A 24,976-nucleotide genomic window follows, 5' to 3' on the forward strand; every position below is an offset into this window, starting at 1 on the left:
CCTGTAACCAGGGGGAGTTACTTCCCAGTCCCATCCTGGGTGGAATTTGGTCCCATCCCCCTGGCTCAAAGCATGGCCACAGCTACTTAACACATCCATGAAACCAGTTAAAGGTTATAGATATGTTAAATGACTGTGCCAGGGGTTAGCTGCAAAGCTCTTGCTACCCAAAACAGCTCTGAATGGCCCTGTTCCATGTGTCCCATCCCCCCTGGCTCAGGCCTGTAGGGGTGAGGACATCCTATATACATTTTTCTAATATTTCCTGGACACCCCGAGTCCTGGACCCCATTACAAATCCTTTCTTGGGGCCCTCCTCTTGGCTGCACCCTGCTTCAAGGCTACATTCTTTAACTCCTGAGTTCCCCTATCATTTCCCCTGTTAGTTTTTAATTGTCTTATTTCTATAAGATTCGTTTACAAACTAAAAAAAAAAAAAGAATGTAAGATACAAAAGCTACACAATTTTTGAAGAATGCCGGCTTCTGCTTCAGAACCCATCCCCTCTACAACACCCAAAGGAAAATAATCCTGCCACCCTCTGCGAGGCCAGACCAATCCTGGGCTGTGACCCCGAGTTCCTTCTCCCATTTAAAATACTGTCCTTTGGAAAACGTAGGCGGCTGCAGCACAACCTTCCACGCATCCCTAGGAAGAGCAGAAGCACTGTGAGTCTCTGGCTTCCTTCTGTTTAAATCTACCAGTCCATTATTCATGTGCACTAGAGGCAGCCAGCTTCTTCGCTAACCCCCACCTAGAACAGCATTTCTTCACCTCCTCCTGCTGTGTCTCCATCCCAAGGGTAGGGAGATCTGTGAAGTGTTTGTTTACCATCCACTGGGGAACCTCCGGCTACAGTCCCTCCCTTGCTCTTCCCCAGTGATCTGGTCAGATCACTCTGAATCAAGACTTACAAATAAACGTTTCTCTTTCCAGTCAAAAGGTGGAGGCTTACTTTCTAAAGAAGTATAAAATGTATATTCTGAGTTCTCTATCTTCTAACACATATGTTGACATCCCAAATTAAAGAGTTTCAAATCTTCTATCTTAAAGGCCAGACTCATCCCATTTATTAGTTGTCAAGGGAGACGCAAGCCTCATTTAAGTGCCTAAGTTTATAAGTCATCATTTCTCTGCCTTATTCTTAAATTCAAACAGAGAGTTAAGAAATACGATATATGTGAGGGAAATCTTCAACATGGGAAACAAGTAGTAAGAAAAACGGGATAAATGACCATCGAGGAGGCACAGATTATTCAAGGAAAAGAGAAATGAAACTAAACGGAAACAATCCAACTAAAACTCTCAATAAAGAAATGTGCTGCTTAATGAGGGAGATGGGTTCTGAAAAATGCATAGCTAGCCTATTTTGTCATGGTGCGAACATCATAGAGAACACAAGAAACCTGGGTGGTATAGCCTGGCACACACCTAGCCTATATGGTAGAGCCTATTCCTGTGTACGGGAAAATAGTATCTTTTCCTCTACCCTTCTGGGTTCTTGGCTAAGATATACCTGTAATAAAAGACAGATTAATAGGAACCACAGACAAAAGTTTAATAACATGTATACCTCTTGTATACTTGGGAGAGACCTGGGAAAACGTGGCTGAAGACACTGCCTTAAGCAGCACCTTCAGATGAAGATGAGAGATGCTGTTGAGGAGTCAGTAATGGAAGATGAGGAGGAACAGCTCAGGACACAGAGATAAAGTTGTTAAGCGGATTTAAGTCCTGGCCTTCTGCATTGAAAACAGTTTCTAGAGGTAAGGTCATCCCCTTCTTCCTGGTACATTCCTTACAAGTGAAGATTTCCCTTACAAATGTAACTGTCTTTTACATGGGGTTTCTACTTGGTTTTCAAGCCTGTCTCATGTCTGCTGTTTCTTAAAATTAATCAGCAAAAAGTAGTTCTTATGCCAAAGAAACACATTTTGGGGTGACAAACTCTGTTCCCTTACAGCTTCTATGCTACAAACCTGTATAGCATGTTACTGTACTTAATATTGTAGGAAACTGTAACACTATAGTAAGTATTCATATAATATATTGTATAATATTAGACTAGCTAAGAAGCCACTAGGTGATAGGAAATTTTGTGCTCCATTATAGTACCATTAGACAACTATCTTACACCCAATCTGTGGATGAAAAAGGGGTGCTATAATAAATGGGGTGCTATAAATAAATTCCTAACTGGGCAGTCAAGGTGTAGGCATGCCCCAGGTCTATAAGTTCTTTAGTGAAAGGTTTTTAAGTCAACTCTGTCCATTGTTTTCGTGTATCTAGGTTAACACACTCTGGAAATGCCAGAAGTAACACCCCTGGAAGGCACAACTCCCCCTGGACAGAGCACATGATCTTGTTAACTATCTTGTAATTCCATCTTCACCTTGCTTTCTCTCACCTTTATTTGATCTCTCTGAAGTTCCCTCCTGAATTGCAAATGCATAAAAGAAACTTCAAAATGGTTACTTTCAGGAACATTTGAGAGCAATTATCATCAGTTTTGGCTCAAATAAACTCATAAAAATTCTCTATAGGTTTGGATGTTTCTCATGCCAACAAGTCCATCATTGACCAAATTGTTTTATGTGCCTCATGACTGTACTAACATTGATAAAAAGACTTTATGAAGGCAGTGTATCCATAATACAAGTATAGGATGCTATAGAGAAAATGAAAGCATTTAAATAACAAAGAAAGAACATGTGAAATTTAAAAGTTGCATTAAAATAATTTTAAAGGAGAAAATAAAATCAAGGACAAGAGATGAAACTTGAGAGAAAAACTAAGAGATACATAGAATTGAAACCAGAAAAGTTGGCCTTCATGCTGCCTGTCACTACCAGAACCAATAAGCAGAGACAATGATTGAATATTTGTGGGTGCTTTATTCATGAAGGGTAGCTAAGGGGTTTGGGGAAAAAGGTACATTGGTTAAGAGTTGCAGTCTGGTGGCAAGTTTCTTAGTACTTCCTTATCTGTTGATCAAGAGTTCTTTATCTGCATCGGGGAAGTTCCCTCCCTGGAACATGCTGGCTCCAATACCCTCTCCAGTGAGCAAAGGTTCGATTGCTGTGGACCTCCTGGAGTCATGTGGTCCCACATTCCATTTCCTGGAATAAAGCTTTTCACAAGCATGAATCACTTAAGCTTATCAATGATGACTGAACCTAAGATCTTTAACTCTTGAGTTCCCCCATCATAATCAATAGAGAATATCAAACATTCGACTAATAGGAGCTCCAGAAAGATACAAAGTATGAAAGTGATGGAAATTTCAAAGCTGTAAAAGACAAGGAATTGTTGGAGTCAAAGGGCACGCCATGTTCATTGGGGAACCCGTGAGCCAGAGAGCCAGCCCTCTTTTCATTTCCATGTGCTCTGGAGGCATTCAGCTTCTCAGCCTATCCCGTCCTAGACTGCTTACTGTTGCCTCTACAAACTCCTCCTGCAGCCCCTTCCTACTTCTCCCCAGTGATCTCATCAGATCTCTCTGTATCAAAACCATCTAAAATTGGAACTCCAACCTAGCAAAACTGGTCTTCCTCACTCTTCTCTATGTTTTCATTTCCCCATGTCTTTTAAAATGATGAGCCAATTTGCTTACTTACTGTGTCCACTCTTTATTGTCTGTCTCTATTCAATGGAATATAAGATATAAGAGGTCAGGTACCTTTGTCATGTTCATTCAGTGTTGTGTTGCAAGAGCCTAAAGCAGTGCCTGCACATAGAAGATGCCCTATGATTAATATAAGTAAATATGTAAATGAAGCATTTCTCCATTGAATGGCACAAGAGCTGACATACTGGCATTGTTACGAAGAAACTAAAATGTGAACATACTATCCACTGTGGAACAATATTTATAGCCCGAATAACAAATAATATTTACTGTTTTTCAAACATACAGAATCAGTCAATAGGCAAAGCATAATTATATAATTATAGTTATAAAGTAAATTGCAATGTGAAAATCAAGATAATTTCCTAAGATTTGGTAAGGTAGGAGAGAGTCAGAAAAAGTGGAAAATGGTAAAACAAGTACTATGTCCTCATTGTACAAATTGATTGTCCAGATAAATTCTGTTCTCATGATTAAATGCCAAGAATTAGTTAACAAACTGGTTGTTATTAGATCATGCTTTTTGAAGTTATACAGTTGGCCAACGATAGAACTGTACAAAAAAGAACTATGGCATAAATTTATTGGGAGTCAAAAAACAATGATCATGGATGATAAATTATAACCTAGCAATATAATTATTTAGTGGAACCTAGGCAATTAAGAGGGAAAAAAGTAGCTAAAACCAGTAGCATTTTAGAATTTAGCTTTGGAGAAGGAAGGTGTATATGTAAGAAGAGACTTTTTTTAATAAGCTCTTACATACCATTGCATTTTTCTTTAGTGTACAATATTGTTTTGATAAATTTTTAAAAGGATTTTATTTATTTAGTTTTAGACAGAAAGGAAGTGAAGGAGGGAAACATCAATGTGTGTTGCCTCTCACGCACCCCCTACTGGTGACCTGGCCTACAACCCAGGCATGTGCCCTGACTGGGAATTGAACTGGTGACCCTTTGGTGCACAGGCCAGCAGTCAGTCCACTGAGCCACACCAGCCAGGGCTAATAAAATTTTTTAAAACATGTGAAATGAAACAAAGAACAACCTGATGAATGAGTATTATTAAATACTACTTAGTAGACATTCTTTTCATTTTGTAGTAAACACATGTGTTTATGGTGAACAAGAAATAAAATTTACAAATTTAAAAAGTGTTAAATGAGTCAATATTAAACTTAAGCACTACATGAAAATATTTAAATGTTATCCAGTGGGGACTAAATGATATTATGAGGTTCCCAGCGTACTTCCTCCCAAGTCAATTATTCTCAATCTCTGATTCTTTCTACAATAGGATTCTGAGAAAGGAAGGATTTACTGTTGCCTTTTCAGGGCTCATAGCATTGTTGGTTACACCATCACTAGTTCATTTTTTCATAATTTTCACCTAACTTCATCAGTAGTATTAGCACAGTGCTCAGTAATGAAAAATCATCATGCATTTTTATCCATTTATTTTATTTTATTTATTTGTTTTTAGAGACAGGGGAAGGGAGGGAGAAAAAGAGAGAGTAAAACAGCGTGTTGTTGCTTCTCACACACCCCCTACTGGGGATCTGGCCTGCAACCCAGGTATGTGCCCTGACTAGGAATTGAACTGGTGACCATTCGGCTCGAAGGACAGCACTAAGTCCACTGAGCTACATCTGCCAGGCCACGTTTTTAACAGACAATTTGAAAAGCTAGTTTCTACTCTGTAACTTTGTTTGCATAATTCAAACAGGAAATTATTTTGTCTATTTACTAGCTTTACATCATTTATAAACCCTAATTTATGCATTGAGTATTCCAGAGAACTCCTTTAATAGCCACTTACTTTCAATTTCCTGTGGCCTCGATATTATTCACTTGAATGAAACGTGATCAGTTTTAGCCCATTAAAGCTCATAAAAGGAAAACAGGTACATACAACTCACAAGCAGAACCCTGAACTCTGGGTTAAGGACACAAAATGAATTATGTAGCTGCAAATCAGAAACTGTAGTGTTTCCCTGAAACATCTAATTATATTTTTAAATCAATTTAATTTTTTCAAATCACTCTCGTCTAGTTAAACATCTTAGAGTTGAATGTATGCCTCACTGTTGACAAATATAGAGTGTTCTGGACATCCACTTTTACATTTAAATTTCATTCAATGCTAGTTTATAACCAAGTCCTTGTTCCTTTTTTCTTGTATATTTTACTTCTTTCAATTATTATTATTATTTTTTACTTTTTATATTGCATATACTTCTTTAATCCAAATTAAATGTATTTCAAAACAAGCAGGGAGTATAATTACATGGCAAGGTGAAAAGCAAGTGCATTTGGAGGCATCCGCAAAGCATAAAGGATGCAGGTAAGAAATACAAGGAATGTCCCCGGAAAAAGGCATAGTGTGTGTGCTCTCGTAGAGAATCCCAGAGGCCTTTTCCTTTCACCTACATCTTCCTTCAGGTGGCAACTTGATAAGCCATTAAGAATTTAGAATAATCTAAGAGCAAAATAAAAGTTTAAAGTACTATGGAAGTGCTAACAGAATTTTAAAAATTCATAAGTAAGTGAATAAATAAACAAATAAATAAAAGATCTGGAGGAATAGGTCAGTATCACTTAGGAGATAGAATAGTAGCTATAAATGGATAAACAGCATTTACACCCTCTGCTTTTTAATAAACATATTAGAGTCGACAGCAAGTGTTGACTCATACTTAAATCTTTTGGATTAGCTTTTTGGGGATAAGTTGATGTTACGCATATGTCTTTATCTGTTCATGTTTTTATTGACAATATGTGAAGGTAGCAACCACATGTCACTTGCCTTATTTTCCCATAGTCTAACTTAGGGACTGCTCACCGTGATAACTACAAATAAATGAGGTAGGTTTAGGAACAGGATAGAAATGAAGGGTGGGCAAGACCGCCGGTCGTGCATATTAACTGATGATTTGTGAAAACAGAAACAGACTTTTTCTCGGGGAAATAAAAATTTACCCGGTATCCAAATGAATGCAACAAAATATAACACAAACTTCTCTATATTCTTAGATTTTGCACAGATCCACACATTCATCCCCCACATACCCACTCACCCTCACACACATATACATATGTAACTTAGTAAAAAATAATTTCAAATGTTATAAATAGATAAAATGTATAAAGTGAAAAATAAGCATCTCTTTCTCCCCTACCTGATCCCTAAGCCTCTAGAAAAATGTATCCAAAGGTGTTTTATAGATATGCAAACATAGATGGCAACATACTATACAAGGAGTTGTATACATTATTTTCACCAGATAATGGTGAGTAACGTTAAATATGCATTTACTGTTGTTATTTCTCAAACACTTCACAACAGCATAAAGTGGGAAGCTAAAATTACTCCCAATCTCTACATCCTACCATTCAATCTCACACTATAGAAGGGACAAAAATTATGTATGTTTAAAAGTTCCGTAGCTATTTCTGACTATATTTGAGAACAACCATTCTAACTCCTGAGTGCACTTTTGTTAAAACTATCCACATATACACAGCTGACTTTCCTAGGAGTTCAGAAGTAAAAATTATTTGGTTTGTCTACATCATGGAGACACCAGAGAGGTGCATAAAATTTATACCATGGTTCCAAATTTAAAAATCATTCCAATTCCTATCACACCAGAAAAATTCTTTATTGAAAAAGTCTGCTTGATAACCTCACTTTTATAGAGTACTATGCCCTTCTGGGTCAGAGCATTTCAGGAATAAATTTGTTTAAGCTAATAAATCCTGGTCAATATGAACAACACTCAGATTGTGACCTACCTTTCACTCGCAACCTCAGATTTTGTTGTTAAGTATAATTTGACAGTTTTCTTCAATAAGTTTATAAGGTTAAGTCATTGCCAAGTTCCTCTCAGTTACCATAATTGATTTTCTCTTCCTCATTTGCCTACTCATATAAATACCCAACTCATATAATGAATTCTAACCTTCAACTTAAACATAGCTTTAAACTGAATGTCTGATTATGGCCATTTCCTGCTTCAAATGCACCCAAGGTTTCAGTCATGTTTCTCCTTCTCAGTGTGACAAACAATACCCTCTACGGGAGACCCTTTCCTGTTTTCTATCTTCCTTTCCACATTCTCCCACTTCCTTGTACCCTGGGCAATGCCGGGCATATCTGTGTCCTGACCACGGTGCTATGTTGTGTTTTTGACCCTTTTTCGTGCAGCCTCCTGTACCTACAGAGCTCTTCCTACCACACGGTGTTCCTCTCTCAACACTCAGCACAGGTAACTAACTCATCATCCGGAGATTCTTTTTCCTGAGGCCACCCTCTCTCAACCCACAGAATGATTCCCTAGAGCTTGTAATAAACCCTGTATCTGCGTGGACCCCTGCACTTTCCACATGTTGAATGATTGGTTAATATATGTATCTGTCTCGTCTACATGAGGGGTTCCTTGAAGGCAATGCATATCTCATATTATCTTTAGGTCCCTTTGTTGGGGTACATAGTAGGCCTCAATAAATACTTACAAGCGTAAATGGAGAAAGCAATGGGTACAGGGATGATACGGAAATGATTACACAAAGGTAAGGAAAAAGACATGGCATATAAACATTAAAAGAAAGTCACTTATAAAAAAGGAGGTAAAAATGAAAGGAGCAAAAATAAAGGGAAAACCATGGATGATATATTGATCAAGAGGGTCCTATGAACATGGCAAATGTTAAAAGAAATAGGAGAAGTGTAAAAAAAAAAGACATGGGCAGATGGAGAATAGGACTGTCAGAGAACAAGGTACAAGAAGCAGATTCTGGAAAGAAATGACAAGTATAATCCAATTATGTTGAGGCCAGGGAAATAGAAGGAAAGAAACCAGAAGGTGTGTTGATAAGTAATCACCATGGAAAAGAGCAAACACGAAGTAGGCATCTGGGTAGTAAAAGGAATAAAGAGCGAGGCTAGAATATTTAAAGGAAGGGAAATGATATAGTGACAATACCAAGGAAGGGACAAGTAAGAAAACAACCCCCTACACACACAGGAAAAAAAATGAGTAAGAAATTATTAGTTAAAAACATACTACAGACAGTTCTTTTTTAGTACTGAATAATTTGTCTATTTGTTAGAATATAGATTTTGCTAAAACAATAGCTTAGAAGGATTTCTCTTTATTAAAAACAATGGACTAATATTGAATACAAAGTCAGCAATTTCACTGATAATACAGTAATAAGAAGGTACTATAACCTTTAACTGGAACATAATCAACAGAAGAAAAAAGCAAACAAAATATAACCAGAGACACTGAAGTTAAGAACAATCTAACAATAGCCAGGGGGGAGTGGGGAGGGGACAGGGAGGAGAAGGGATTACAGGAACTACTATAAAGGACACATGGACAAAACCAAGGGGGAGGGTGGAGGTGGGGGAGGGAGGTGGGTTCGGCTGGGGTTGGGTAGAGGGATGGGGAGAAAAGGCACACAACTGTAATTGAATACCAATAAAAATTTAAAAAATAAAAAAGAAGGTACTTATAAAGCTACTCATGCCATTTTAATTTTTCTATGTAGTTTTGTTAAGCAAGCTTTGCACGCATAAAGAGCAATTGTGATGCAGTATCTGCCCTTAGCTGTAACAAATAAGACAGGTTTGAAATATAAAATGTTCTTTTCTCTCAGTGCACCGAACGACTACCAGTCCCCACAGGCATCTTTGGGTTGCCTCATTATACAAGGAGAAAATTGGAAGAAAAGTACCACAGGCAGATGTTCGGAGTGCTGTCAGAGCAGGTGACATTTATATGATGTGACTCACCTTGACATCTCTTGGTGTTCCATGACAAATCTGAGAGGCTGTGTATTCACTTGTGGGTTGCAATTGCCTCGGGTACCTAGACACTAACCGTGTTCTCAGCAGAGGTCAGTCAATGCTCATTGTTAAACACCAGCCAAACACGTGGCAGCCGGCTGGCACACTGACAATCCTGCAGTGCTTGAATCTGCTCTTTCTAATCTAATATTTTGTAGGATGTAGACCTTAAGGGATACCATAATGATAGTTACAATGTAGCTAAAAATGTAACAGGACTACATTCTTTTTTATGTTTAGCATTTCAGTACCTTATAATCACATTCTTTATCCAGAAAAATCAAGAACACATCAAACCAGAATTTTATAGCTATTCAAAACAATGCCCCCCTTCAATACATGTCTATTTTGACATGTGTTAGAAATGCCCACCTGATGTGCTAATATCTTCTCCTCATTTCAAGCAACACAGGTTATTACTTACTCCTCTCCCTACATAATCCACATCACCCAACTGTATTCCATCCTTTGGCTCTCTTTTAATATTATCTAACGATGAATTAGCTTCCATGATGTTTGAGTTATGCCATTTTATGGCCAAAATATTTCCAACCTTTTTCTGTCACCAGCTGTTAACTACGTACTGTATCACTCCCCTGCCTTACAATATATGGGTGTGTCCCATGTTCTCTTTGTTTACATTTTGTGAAATTCTCTAAGGAAGGTACAATTTTACCCCAACTCTTTCCTAGGGCTTTTTGTCCTGCCTATTCACATTATTTTTAAAATAATTTAAAGTCATTTGAAAATAACAGTCACCATTTATTATGTCCCTCCTCTGCTCCATGTGTTGCTTATCTGCATTTTGTAAGTAAGCCTCTGAGGAGGGTTTTGCTTTCTCATTTTAATGACAAAAAGATAAAAATAAAAAAGAACTTGAGTAGGTGATGTGTCCATGCCACAGAAAGTACGAGTGGCAAAGTCAGGTTCCCACTCTGCTCTGTTGGATTCCAAAGTCCACTTTCATTGTTAAGCACCAGACAAACGAATGGTAGTCTCTTTGCATTTTCCACTATGTATAGAACTTTCACATATACCTGGCAAAATTGAGAGAGATGATCCGTGGGGAAGAAAAACAAAACTGAACTAAAAGCCTCATATACTTAGAGTTTTGGTGACATAGTTCATATTAATTAAGCCAACATTTAATTAAGCAGATATTAGAGAGCTGCCTGTATACTCCAAGTCTAAAGAAACAGCTCAAAAACCAAAGTACTCCAACCTGGAAAGAAACGAGAGCCACGTCCAAAATGCACTCATGCCACGGTGCCAGGTGTATCTACCTACATCCTAAATGGGGTTCCTTTGCTTTTCACTCAATGTGCACCGAAAGTTTGCTGTGGCTCCACCCCTGAGCTTAAATCACCCTCAAAAAGCAGAGAATAAGGTGGAAAGATTCTAAACAAAATATGACTAATTGTTATAATATCAAACTATTCCATGCATGGAACATTATTTATTTATTTTTATTATGGTATTCCCTAGTTACATTTTTACTGAGAAGTTCTTCGTAACTTCTGCTTAAAAGTAAAATTATTTTTAAAAAGTGTTCATTGCTTGAATCCTGTTGCTCATATGCCTTTGTATCCCAGGGTAGATGGGGGCATGTGGTACACAATGAAAGTTAAATTTATGTTTTGCTTTGGTTAGATTGAAGAACTACTGAAAATATTAATATATCTTCTAGACTACTAAGCCCCAATCTGAAAAAAAGACACTGAGGTGTAAGTACAGCTGCCTTTTCCATAGAGACATGACAAGTAGGGTCTACGAGGTATAACAGAACACCTATAAAATATCCCTGTCCCTGGGCCTGTACACACGATATTTTTTATTTCTATAAGAGAAATAGGCAGTGTACAAGAATACTTTAATTTATGAAAGAAAAACAGACTAACTGAATATTTGATATATAATATTTAAATTTTTAAATAGATATTAATATCCAACTATATTTTTCTTTTCTTCTCTTTTCACATTGCCTACCTTGAGAAGCTCATTAACTCTTAAAATTTTAACAATGATTTCTCTGAGAATAATTCCCAAATTTGGATGTACACCCAATATTATCCTAAACTGTAGTCCCTCTTTCCAGTAGAAAATTAGATATTTTTCACTTGCATGTTTTCTTTGAAATTCCAAATATCTGTATTTAACCTCCTCATTATCCTCAAAATGATCTTTTTTCCCCTGAATACACATTACAGTAAAAAAAATTGCACCATCATTTCCCCTTATTTTCTATAGACAACACATTAGAGTTATCTTTTTTAATATATTTATTGATTATGCTATTACAGTTGTCCCATTTCCCCCCCCTTCACTCCACTCCATCCTGCCCACCCCCTCCCTCCCACATTGCCCCCCTATAGTTCATGTCCATGGGTCATACTTATAAGTTCTTTGGCTTCTACATTTCCTACACTATTCTTACCCTCCCCCTGTCTATTTTCTACCTACCATTTATGCTACTTATTCTCTGTACCTTTCCCCCCTCTCTCCCCCTCCCACTTCCCTATTGATAACCCTTCATGTGACCTCCATTTCTGTGGTTCTGTTCCTGTTCTAGTTGTTTGCTTAGTTTGCTTTTGTTTTTTTTTTTTAGGTGTGGTTGTTGACATCTCTAGGTTTTTATGAGTTGGAGGTCCAATTCCAAGCTCTTATGACATTCTCCCACCTCACACCAGTGCTGTCTCCTGCTTCTCTTTCTTCTAACCATGCCCTGCATTTCATGCCCTTCTCTGGGGCACTTTTCTTCCTTTTCACCTGGGAAATTCCCACTCATTCTTCAACACTGAGTTCAAACAGTTCCTTGGCTGGGAAGTGTTTATTAATTCTTGAGCACTGAGGACACTTCCTGGGTTCCTAATGCTTATATTTATTCCTCTCTTAATTTCCACAAGTGCTTGAGGGCAGAAATTAAATCCAAATCTATATTTCACTTTTTATATAAAGAATAGAATCTAGTGTAAATAGGTGTTCGCTAAGCATTTTCTTCAGCATAAATAAATGAGTACATGAATGAAGAAATAATTCAATGATCTTTGATCATTCAAAAATTCAATGAATCTTTGACTTCTCTTAACATCTTCTTGGCTTTTATATCATTGCATTTTGTTTTTTCTTTAAACTATTTGCTAGAAAAATAATCCCTCAGGTAGTTTGAGTATATATTTAAAGCAAAAAGTCAAAATTTCCATGAAATAACAGACATGAATTAATTCAGGTTCTTATTCCAAGTTTACAATATCTTGATGGATTTTTAAAAATACTTTTTAGGTTACAAATAATTACAATAAATTATTCTTAATACAATTTGAATAATTCCCCTACATATATAAGGAAATAATGATAAACAAAAAAGATTTCTAATATTCAAAAAGCAAAAGAGAATATTTAATGTTTTCATGCATACAAATCATTTTCTTTCAATTTGTGTATATTTTTCCTGTATACTGTCAATTTAATCACATCAGAAATTTGATGAAACCCCTTCCAGAAGTTTTATCTTTCCCAGTAGGACATAAGGAAATGGTCTCTGCAGATAACAGTGGGAGGTTGGAGTACAGGCTATTTTCCTAAGGAGGACATAGGGTGTAGTTCTCCCTTCTAAAACATTTAATTGCCAAAGATATCTAATTCTGATATTTAAAACTCTGGATATGTTGGTCTCTACAACAATAGAATTGTGATAGTTCCTTCTTTCAATTTTTTCCTCTGTTGTCATAGACAAAAAAAATTTGAACTCAACAAAAATTATACAAATTAGCATTTGTGATGTAAATCTCATGTTTATAGTAAAAATAGAGTATAACAAAGTAAACATGAAAATTTGAAAGCAGAGAGTAAGCTTCCATGAAGAATGTAAAAGGTCACTAAACAGTCACGCTGTTGTGAGCAAAGGATGGTAGCCTCGCATTTTAAGTATCATAATAAGTAAAATGATAATGACAATTATCATTTATGTAGTTGCACCTAATTGACTAGTACCCTTTTTGGCAAGACCAAGTCGAAAGGATCTGGCTAATGAGTCTGTGCCAGCCACGGTAGGGGTACTCGGATCAATTCCTGCCCACAGTCAAGGAATGGGGTTACACAATGGAAATAATCAAGGATTGCCTCCAAGGTGGGTACTTATTCCAAGTGAAGGATGGAACAGGCAGAGGCAAATATTTGTGATCAAGGTAGAGTGCTCAATAGAACCTAAAGACCTAGAGAAAGTAGGATGTTTATCTAAAAAGAGGACCACCCCACCCCAAATTAAAAAGGACTTAAGCAAATACACTAAGAGTAGCAAGAATGTAGTATCTCCCTAAGGCTTTCTTCCTCTGTAACTTCTCCTGGTACAAACACACACCTAATCAAAAGGAAAGAATGGGTGAAATTCACACTCTGAAAGTCCAAGCAAAAGACAGAAGAAGGCGTGTTTGGGTTGAGGCAGGGTTGAGATTTTGTGTGTCACAAGAGACAAAAAATTTGAGATTTCCATGAGAGAGTGCTATATCATAGGCCAAATGGTCTAGCCTGTATAAGAAAAGAGAGAACAAAATGACTAAATAAGTTGGGGGTGTGGAGGATGGGTGGGATGAAAGTATCTGAGATAAGACAACATGATGAGGTTAAAAATAAAGCACTAAAATTTTCGGAAATGAGGGAATTAGTCGCAGGAATGGAAATTTAAGATTTCAAGTGTAAAATATATATATATAATTTTTAGAATATATTCATCAAAGTACTGCAGAAGACCAAATAAATTCCAAACTGCACTAAGGATTCTTGAATCCTGATCAGTGTGGCTCAGTTGGTTGTGTGTCATCCTGCAAAGCCGAAGGTCACTGGTTCAATTCTTGGTCCCTGGTTCAACGCCTCGTTTGCAGGTTTGGTCCCCGATCCAGGCAACTGATCAACGTTTCTCTCCTACATGGATGTTTCTCTCTCACTCTTTCTCCTTCCCTCCCCTTCTCTCTAAAAATAAATAAATACATCTTTAAAAATAAAGATCCTTGAAACACAGTGGGAGTAAGACTGATAAAATTTGCAAAGGTCCATCTATTGAGAGATCTCACTATTTTACTTCTTTTTAAAAAAGAACAGTTACTTTTAAATTCATTGGATTATTGGTTTAGGATACATATGATCATAGACTGCTTTTTCTTTAAAAATGATTATTTTGTTTTTGAATATAAAATTAATTTCATATTGTTTATGTAATTATCCATCACTATTCCAAAGAAATTATTATCGGTTAAAGATTTTAAGAGAATGAGTATGCAAATGGGCAATGGACAGGCTAAACAGGACAATAGAATTCTGACAACTTCTGTAGCAATTAGGTTAAAAAATTAAATCACAGCTTCTATAGAAATTGACCCAGAATGGTCAGGACTTGGGCAACAACAACCAGCCTAGCTATACTTGCCCTTACTTAAATTAAATTCAGTAACAATCAGAGAAAGCAAAATACGTTCCCCAAACGAATCACATAAGATGCCCTGCTTCTAGTCAGCCCTCCTGCATCTCTCCTCTATCAATAAGTGCCAGTCTGAAGTTTCCCCATTTTACTTTACCCCAACTGGAAGTTCTCCCTCTTCCCTGCCTTTGAGTCTCTACCAAAAGCAATTGATGGTAGCGAAGTAGCCTCTGTGTGTTCTCGTTGGGATGGGGGCGTCTTTGTTTATTTCCACATTTTTAACAGTTTAGTCCTCTGAGCTCTGAGACAGTGCATAATTTCATTCCATCCACCTGAAATCTCTGCAGATTCACACAGTACGGACCCCTGGGGCCACTTGGAAATTAACATAGCCATTTCACCAAATTTTCTCATAAATTCACTACCGACATTAAAATGCCAGATTTCAGGAAAGAAGGTCTGTGCTCTCACTCTCAGCTAGTTTCAATAAACAATTACTAAGCTGTAACAGAAGTTGAATTTTTACCAATTATTTATCACATCAGAATAATTGACAGACAGAATTATTCTCCTTTATGTGAAAGCATTTCTCCTTGGCATCACTGAGTAATTGTTTCCAGTGATTCAAAACTCCACAAAGTAAAACAAACCAATTCTTTACAAGGAGAATATTCATGGAAAAGCTAATAAAAGCTTATAATTACTCCAGCACATTGCCCAGAAAGGAAAAATGAAGCCATCATGGTGGAGCATAGAACTATAATTCTTCCTCCCTGGTGCAATATTTATTTCAAAAATAAAATGAATGAATGACTTCTTAAAGTTGAAATTGAAAAGGCAGAAATGTTTTTTTCCAAAAATCTTAAATGGCCCTCATATTTTATATTTTCAATCATTTTCTAGATATTTATGTATATATTCACTAAACATGAGAAATAGAATTCATAGCCTTATCAAACAAAAATTAAATTCATCTGTCTTTATAGTTTACATCATCAGATATGACTGTTTTTAAAAGAAAAAAAACTTACCAATATTTCTTATACCTTGGCTGTTGGGGCTAAAACATTTAAATTGTCATTATTGTTAAACATTTCACCTCAAAAAGCAAAACAAGCCATGTGCAGAAAGATTGCATATTTAACACGCAAAAGGATGAGCATCAGAGAACACATGAATTTTTATGCATTTCAACAATGCTTCCAGAAGGGCTTTAATTCTGAAGCCCTAGCTGAATAGAGGCAAGGTGAGTTTCTCCCTCCATCTGCACATGTTCCATTTCATCTCTCAGAATTGTATCTTGGGAAAGAATGGTGGGGCTAAAAGAATGGCGAGGTTCTCTTAAATGCAAGCTTGTGTCCACGGAAGGTATGTGAAAGGTGATAATAAACAAATGTACCCCCATTTCCAAATCTAGTCTCTCATCTGACATCACTCTACAGCTCTCTCGTCCAACAACTCCTACTGCACAGACGAATGCAACATTGTTCCACACGAGTACTTCTGAGTCCTCTTTTTCCTGCAGTTGGACAGTCTTCAGCGTTTCACCTCCCACTGCCCAGTCACTGGCTGGGGATCCTGGATCTGTGAAAGCGGGGAGCTCAGTGCTTCACAGCAAACCCCTTCAGACCCACACACTCCTCCTTCATATTTTAAGTTAACTCTTGATTGCAACAGGCCATAAAGTTAGAGAGATGATATGCTTTTAAAAACAGGCCCATTTGCAGACAGGTGGGCTTAGCTAATGATTTGACCAAGATGCTGAGAATATATTGAATGATATTATAGAAACATAGAGCCAGGAGAATTGCCTGCTGTGGTACTAGGTACATAGGATAGACCTGTTCCATTCTATCTTATGCTACCTTACTTCACAGGGCCCCCGCTGTAGGTCATCCTAGGGGGACCTCCTTAAAACAAGGCAGTACCTGAAATTCAGTCAATGCTCAGTAAATGAAACAACAGAAATTCTAGAAAAGACTAGAAATTTTGTCAAGTAAAAATTGACATCACATTGTGTCTCAAAATATAAAATTTTATGAGGATTAGGTATAGCACCCTGGTATATTTTTGAATAAATAATGTTTTTAAATATTAGTGCCTAAAGCAGTATTGCTTTTGTCCAGGTATTTTCAATTTGTTAACTTTATTAACAGTAACACTGAAGTTGGTACACTCCTAGAAATCATAATTTTTGACAAAGATTTATATGAAGAGTTATGTTTTTGTCTTTTCCCCCATAGTTTTTCAGCAACTTAAAAAAATGCACCCTAAGTAATCATAAAAGGTATAATTAAATATCTATAAAGATTTACCCAGAGCCTGTCTCCTACTTAATTGGGGAAAATGAATTAGATGTTCTTAAATGTTATGTAAACCATAAAATGTGGAAACTGTTTAAGTTCATAATCAGGAGATTGCTTAGGCACAGTTTACCTGAAGCGAGAAAAGGAAAAGGGGGTATAAATTATGAATAAAATTAATAAGTGTTCTAACCTCTAAATATCATAAAGAGAAAACTTTCACAATCTTCATAAACCTTAGTGAGCATCCAAGTTTAGGTGGTGGACTGTCAGATGAATATATTTTTTTCCTTCTCCAACCCCCACTAAAACTACAGGTGGGTTTTGTTTTCCCCTTATAAAGATCTAAACCCAGTGGGATGCAGAGAACAGAATGGGAGAACAGACATCAGCAAGAAGTATTAGCAAACTGGAAAGGAGATAACAAGCAGCAAATGATATAGTTAACTCACAAAAGCAGAGCCCAGACCAGCAGTGGGAAACTAATAATCAAGCTGATTTAAACAGAAAGACCCATGTATGACTGAAATTAGGGGTGAAGAGAGAGAATGAAAGAGGCAATTTCTACCCTACCCCACACCACTGAACATCTGTCTCTCCCTCATCCCAGGAAAAGTATGGAAATAATTCTCTGAAGAGGGTCAAGCAATCTTTGCATTGGAAGTTTTCAGACTTATTTCAGGTATAATACCTTTTCCTGACAGAATATTAAATGATCATGTGAATACTTAGTACTAAATATAGAAATGACCAGCCACTCCACACTCCACACCTCTGCTCCCAAAACCCTTACCTTCTAGTCAGGAATTCAGAAGATGCTTCCCTGGAAAACTAATCAGTGCAAGGGGAAAGACTTGCTTTCCTCCAGCAAGTTTAAGTCCTTAGGTCTGATTCTAGGAAACATCAGAAACTGAAGAAAAGAAATGCTGAATCATTAGGAAGTGCCACAGGCTCAGTGTGATAAGGTAACATAGCTTATGTGACTATATGGATGGCCCTTCGCCAAGGAGAAATCATGTTTAAAACACTACAGTCTGACTTTTGTACCCTAAAATGAATGTATCACAGTAGTAGTGACAGAAATGCCTTACTCTGTTTGTAATTGTGGACAAACAGTGAGAGTAAAACCTGCTCCATGTTGCTAGTTTAGGCTAAATGCTGTACTAAATGGTCTGTGTGCCAGGGGGCATAATCCAAGGCTTAGAAATTGCTACATCAAATTTACAGAAGTAATTTTTCCAGCACTGGATACAGAACTTTTTAGAAATTTACCAAGTCTTCATTAGCCAGTATCAAAATTTCCAAAGTCTGTCTAATTACTTGGGTTCTCAACTGTGGCTGGATCCCTACGGGTTAAGTCTCTGATAACAGTGTCACCCAAAAGTGCCCGCCACTCTTCTTGCCTGTCATTCCTAGAATTCTTTGATTTCCATCAAGCCACCATCGTGGTCACATTTTTTAATAGTTCCCTACTTCTTACTTCTTTTAAAAAACTGCCCATTTTCCAAGTCCTTTTATAATCTACCACATTCGTCATACCTCTCTTGAATTCTTTCTGTATTTACATAATTTCCTAGAGCCACCCCATCAAATCAACCTGAGTCCCTCCCACCTCCTGGCCTCTGCTCTTGGGGGTTTTCTCACTAATGTCCTCTCATTCCACAATCCATCCCTATCTCTCATTTACAGTATAATACAAACTTCACTTGCTTATGCTTTTGTTCTCTGCTTAGTCTGTATCCCACTGATTATACTTCTCTTTTGAAATCTTAATATAGTTACATCTAGAATCATACAATGCATTACACGATTATTGTTGTTATTTCTAATGTGTCTGTTTGTTTTCCCTTGGGGAGTGGACTGGGTTTTCTTTTTTGTTTAACACAAGGGTAAACACTTGCAATACAATGAGTAGGCACTCGGATTCTGAAGTGGGACCAACTCCAACTGGAAGACACTCCATTTGTGTATCCTTGAATAATTTGTCTGACCTCTATAAATTTTACTTTCTTTAACAATAAAATGGATAATACAATAATCAATCAAAATGTCCTGAAAACAAAAATAAGAAAATATAAATTCATCATAGTATAGTACATAGTAAGCTTTCATTAAAGTTTATGATGTTATGCCTCATTAGTAATAAAGTAGTAGTTGAAGAAAATGAGAAAATGGAGCATTCGGTGACACTGTAGAAAAGATAATTAACTACGTATTCTTTTTATTAATTTAAAAAATATATAACTGTTTAAAGTCTATATGTGGGATAGAGTGTGCTAAAGTGTCAACTTGTTGATAAATACTACAGGACCAGCTCCGACCCCCGTTCTCATAGGCCCCATTACATACAAGACGAAACACCTGCAATGAAAGAAATGCAACGTGGGTGGAACTAAAAAATAGCCGATATATCAAACTGCTAAATTTAATTCTCAGAAAAATGTTGTAGTGTTTGAGAAAACTCTGGGAACAGAATTGGGGCTGAAAAAGAAGTAACTGAAAAAGGTTCATTTATTTTAAAACAATTGAAGATTTAGCACAACTTAAATGAACTGAATTAAACTGAATCAAGATTCAGTTCAAATGCAAAAGATTATCAGGGTCCAAAATCAATTTTGCAACCCTCCCTCTACCGCTGTTTGAACACACAATATCCCTACTCTGTGGATGCCTTTGGCAGTGACACCTATAGATTGTGAGAATGTTGGGCTGTTTAGCTTTTGCAAAACATGAAATGTGTCTATTTTCCAATGAGGTATCACTCTGTGGGGCTGTGAATTCTCTCCTAACACCCTAGCTACAGATTATGACACCCTCGGAGGCACTGAGAAATCCTTTCCAAAGCCATTGTTCAGCATCCTTTGCCAACTTGATTTTGAAAGTATGGCAACAGTAAAACATTAATTCCTTTGGGACGGAGGAAGACTCAGAGCAGGAAAACCTTCACTGAAGTCTGTATCCTCACCACCTGTTGATGACATGTCTTTACCCTTCCATCTTCCTAACTGCATTTCCCTTCTTTCCCGATCTGATTCCAGTTATTCCAATATATATTTTCTAGTAGTTTCAATTTCCTCATCCCCCTGAAATCTGCTGCAAATTTCTTTTCATCACATACATACACACAATGTATAATCCCTTCATGTATTGCCGTTGTATTCAAATATATCTCGTTACTGTTTCAGTAGCAAATGGTATTACTAATTTTGATGATACATAAATCACTGTGACTAAAATTATGTAGCTATGGACTTCAACCATTCAGATAGCTCTGATAGAGATCATAATTTGATTTACCAATTTCCCTGTAAAAGTAATATGCTCATATAACACTCACAGAAGATTCCTCAGGCAAGAAAGCACAAAGTGGATTCTAAAATCATTCCTTGGCAGTTTATAAGAAACTCTGCCATATTTATTTGCCAAAATCCTTAGAATGACACATGTATAACTTTCTAATTTTATATTATTTGATCGTTCCTACCACTTGAATTTTAGCTCCTGCCACTCAAATAATCTTGAGGTTTTACAAATGCAATGAATGACTCCATCCATTGTAAGTATTGCACGTCACTTTCCACACAATTACCTTGTGAAGTCTGTCATCTCCATCATGATCATGCACATCTTCTTGGCCAGAACAATAATATCATTGCTCGTATCGTCCCATATTTCAATCTCTGCATCCAGTTTGCTCTTTACTTTCTTGAAATCAGCAACCTGCTCAGCAATCTTCTCCTTCTCTGCCTCAGGTAATTGAGTCATCTTAGCCTAAAATGTGATAATTAGACTTGTTATTACTTCACCGTGTCAAAGCATTTTAGGAAGAAGTGGTCATCATAGAATGTTCATCAAATGTGTTCATTTATAAGCAAACATATCAGTATTTTAAGTTGTATAATCAAAACTTTCCAAGTTTAATTTTTATATGAAATGTCTATTGAATTATAATTTTTGCTCCAGAACTACAATGTTAAATTTGAGAATAACAATGTATAATTTGATGTCTGACATATTTAAATCTACTCCTTAATATAAATGTCAGACTTCTCAAATATCTAACACATTAAAATTTTAAATTAATTCAATCCTAGTGCAATGTATTACATAGTTAGAAAACTATATACTTTATTTAATTGTACTAATAGTATGCTTCAAAAGTTAGAAATTAAACAAAGCCTTCTGCCATTCATGTTAACTACAGTCTCCAACCCTCAGACACTTTCCGCAGCTCAGTGCTCCCTTTTATCTCTACCGACTTCTAGATCTTCCTCTCTTTGGACTCATTCCTAGAGTCCAGTTTTTGGATATTGCCTTTGATTAGGATAGCAGACAGCTGGCATCTTCACACAGATGCTGAAATCTCTCACTGAATCCTAAGCAAGGGGACTAGAGGAGAACACAAGTCTCCTTCCCATATTGAGGGGCACAGGTTACCAGGTGGGGGAAGGTCTCTAACAGTCCCGCTCATCTTTCAGAGTTAAAATTATAGTCAGGCCTAAGAAGCTCTCATTTGTGACTGAGTATATTTGCATAAATATATCAGTTAAAATAACAGCACCATTCCACTGGGGGGGGGAATTATGGAAATGAGATTATGTCTATCTATGTATGTATATACAAGTATGCCAGACAGATCCTCACATAAATACTGACCATATGTTGGTAAACAGTAACAGTCGACACTTCTAAATCATATGTATATAAATTAGTACACATATATAAGATCATAAGAATGTGTGAGTATTTTGTGTGTATAAGCACATTCAGGTGTATATGTAAATACAAATTATTTGGTGGAGAAGAGTAAAAATGTTATCAGCAGGGTTTATTAAGACAGCCCTCCCTAATTAGCATGCTGATTTTAGAGGTGCTTTTCTCCCACAAACAGTAACTTGGTATGTTGGCACAGAATCAATTCTTTGTATGTGTTGTACTTTGAACAGTACGCAACTCGCATCTTCCACTTGCAATTTAAAATACGGGAGAGGTAGGAAACCATCTAGGTCCCTAAACTGCCACATTCACAACATTAGCACCTGGGACCTGTGACATTTTGTCAAATAAAAAATAACTTGAAGGAAACGTGATTTGACAATATCAATGCCATAAAATTTCATAAGACAATCTATGCAATCATATTGTAAAAAATCCATATGCACAGTGTTCTAATAGTAGAATGAGTGCATAGGTCTGAGAGGTATCATTTAAAAAGGATAAATCATGTAAGTGGGATTTATTGATTGATTATTCACATAGAATATGTGGTGGCAACTATGTCTATGACCTTCCAGACGCTATTGTTTAGGACACTTATATATGAGGAAATAAGAAGAAACCACTTCAAAAAACTTTGAAATATTCTGGGTACCAGGTTCAGAATATTGAAAACACACTTTATTGAATCAATAGTGTACCTTTTTAAAAAAGTTTAAATGTATGAAGAAACAATTTGCAAGAATGGGCAATGAAAAATCTGACCAAAAAATAAGAATTAAAAAAACAATATCAGATATTTGTCACTTATGATCTCTTTATTATAAGCCTAAGTCAAGTTCTAACATACCTGGGTATCTGTCAAGTGTCAGGATTAATAACCCATGTTTAAATTCTATCCTATTAAAGAAAATAAACTATGAGGGTTTCTGATTAAAATTTGCTTTTAAATTCCTTAGCACACTACTTGACATATATTGAATGCTCAGTAAATGCTATTTCTTAAACAAATGGTAGCTATTTCTTATTCAATAAAAAAATCATCAAAATATATTTACATATCTAGCACTTAAATTTTGTTTATTTATTTTTATTTTATTTGAAGAATTAAATTAAGCTATGAAAATAGGCTTTTAATTGATGAGCTTATACAGATGGCTCTTCCTTAGAATCCAAAAATAGTTTGTCATTTCCTTTCTCAGGAAATGTGGCCTATGTGATAACTTAGAAAAGAGCAACTTTTACTGCTGCCTGCATCTGGCAAGGTATGCAAATGAAGACACAGCTCACTGAGGTTTGAGATCAATAGTGTGCAAGCACATTAAGTAAATTATAAGCTACTAATACAGTAAACTAGTTCAAAAATAGAAATGAATTTATCTTGACCACTGGAAACTATCGTATTCTCCATTTTCTTAAGATTGTTTTTAAACTTTCAAATAATAATAGTTGTAGATAGGGGGCCTCTCTTTTACAGTCTTTATCTCAGGGATAATAAATCCATGAGTTTGAATCAAAATGAAATTATTTTGATAATTACTTTGGATCAAATAAAATTATTTATTTTTGTCAAAATAAATAATTGTGAAGTGTACACTGTATTCTCATAGTGAAGTCAAAGCTATTCAAGAGGTGATGTGATTAAGTGTATTACTAGTTCTGTCCTTGGAATGCCATTGATTTCCAATATTACCTTGAAGAAGTTACTTAACTACCCTGTCTGGGTTTTCCCAGACACAAAATAACAATAGTGGCAGCTGCTACCCACCAGCCATGTAGGGAATGGGGTCAATTATTGATACCAGTGAGACTGACCCTATCACAGACAGGAATCTCATCAATTGCACTGCATTTCCTTAATAACATCTTTTTTAAAAATTTTTATTGTTATTCAGTTACAGTTGTATTCCTTTTCTCCCCATCCCTCCACCCCACCCCAGCTGAACCCACCTCCCTCCCCCACCTCCACCCTCCCCCTTGATTTTGTCCATGTGTCCTTTATAGTAGTTCCTGTAATCCCCTCTTCCCACTGTCCCCACCCCACTCCCCCCTGGCTATTCTTAGATTGTTCTTAACTTCGATGTCTCTGGTTATATTTTGTTTGCTTTTTTCTTCTATTGATTATGTTCCAGTTAAAGGTGAGATCATATGGTATTTGTCCCTCACTGCCTGGCTTATTTCACTTAGCATAATGCTCTCCAGTTCCATCCATGCTGTTGCAAAGGATATAAGCTCCTTCTTTCTCTCTGCTGCATAGAATTCCATTGTGTAAATATACCATAGTTTTTGGATCCACTCGTTTGCTGATGGGCAGTTAGGTTGCTTCCAGTACTTGGCTATTGTAAATTGTGCTGCTATGAACATTGGGGTGCACAGGTTCTTTTGGATTGGTGTTTCAGGGTTCTTAGGGTATAATCCCAGCAGTGGAATTGCTGGGTCAAAGGACAGTTCCATTTTTAGTTTTCTGAGGAAATTCCATACTGTTTTCCACAGTGGCCGCACCAGTCTGCATTCCCACCAACAGTGCACTAGGGTTCCCTTTTCTCCGCATCCTCTCCAACATTTGTTTGTGGATTTGTTTATGTTGGCCACTCTGACTGGTGTGAGATGGTACTTAATAACATCTTAATGTACATGGTGAATTACAATCGGCAGACATTTATTTCTGACAAGATAAGGGCTAGAAGGGGGGCAATAATTTACAAAATTAAAAGTTCTAGTAAATTCTGACTCTTTCTCGAAAGAACAACAACAATAAAGCATCAAGTTTTTGATGGACACCTTTGCTGAAATATTTTAGTGCTTCTGTGAATGATTTATTGTATGTTATCATTCAGTTTCAGGCATTATAAAAATTTCGGAATACCACTAAAGAAAATGCTTGATATTTAGGAATTCTGGGTGAAAGTTCCTTACGGGATTGTTTTGTTCAGGATAAGCAAGGACACTGAGGCACAAAGCTTTAGACCAATCAATCAGGTAAGTGGCCTCTCTCCTGTTAGGACCGCTTGGTTCTATGTCTCCATTCCTGTTCAAATCTATTAAGTAGAATTCTGATAGAAACAT

At 36.6% G+C, this 24,976-nt stretch overlaps 1 protein-coding gene across 2 annotated transcripts in view; it reads right to left on the reverse strand.

Moving 5' to 3' along the window:
* The window catches only part of CTNNA3 (catenin alpha 3), a 1,492,024-nt gene that overhangs the window by 102,606 nt on the left and 1,364,442 nt on the right, over positions 1–24,976 (reverse strand). For both annotated transcript variants that reach the window (XM_053922528.1, XM_024561168.3), the window contains one exon: positions 20,784–20,965. In XM_053922528.1, coding sequence (XP_053778503.1) covers positions 20,784–20,965 — 182 coding nt within the window. The remainder of the gene's footprint in view (positions 1–20,783; positions 20,966–24,976) is intronic.

The sequence above is a fragment of the Desmodus rotundus genome, chromosome 4 (assembly GCF_022682495.2).
Source record: "Desmodus rotundus isolate HL8 chromosome 4, HLdesRot8A.1, whole genome shotgun sequence".
Classification (NCBI taxonomy): Eukaryota; Metazoa; Chordata; class Mammalia; order Chiroptera; family Phyllostomidae; genus Desmodus; species Desmodus rotundus.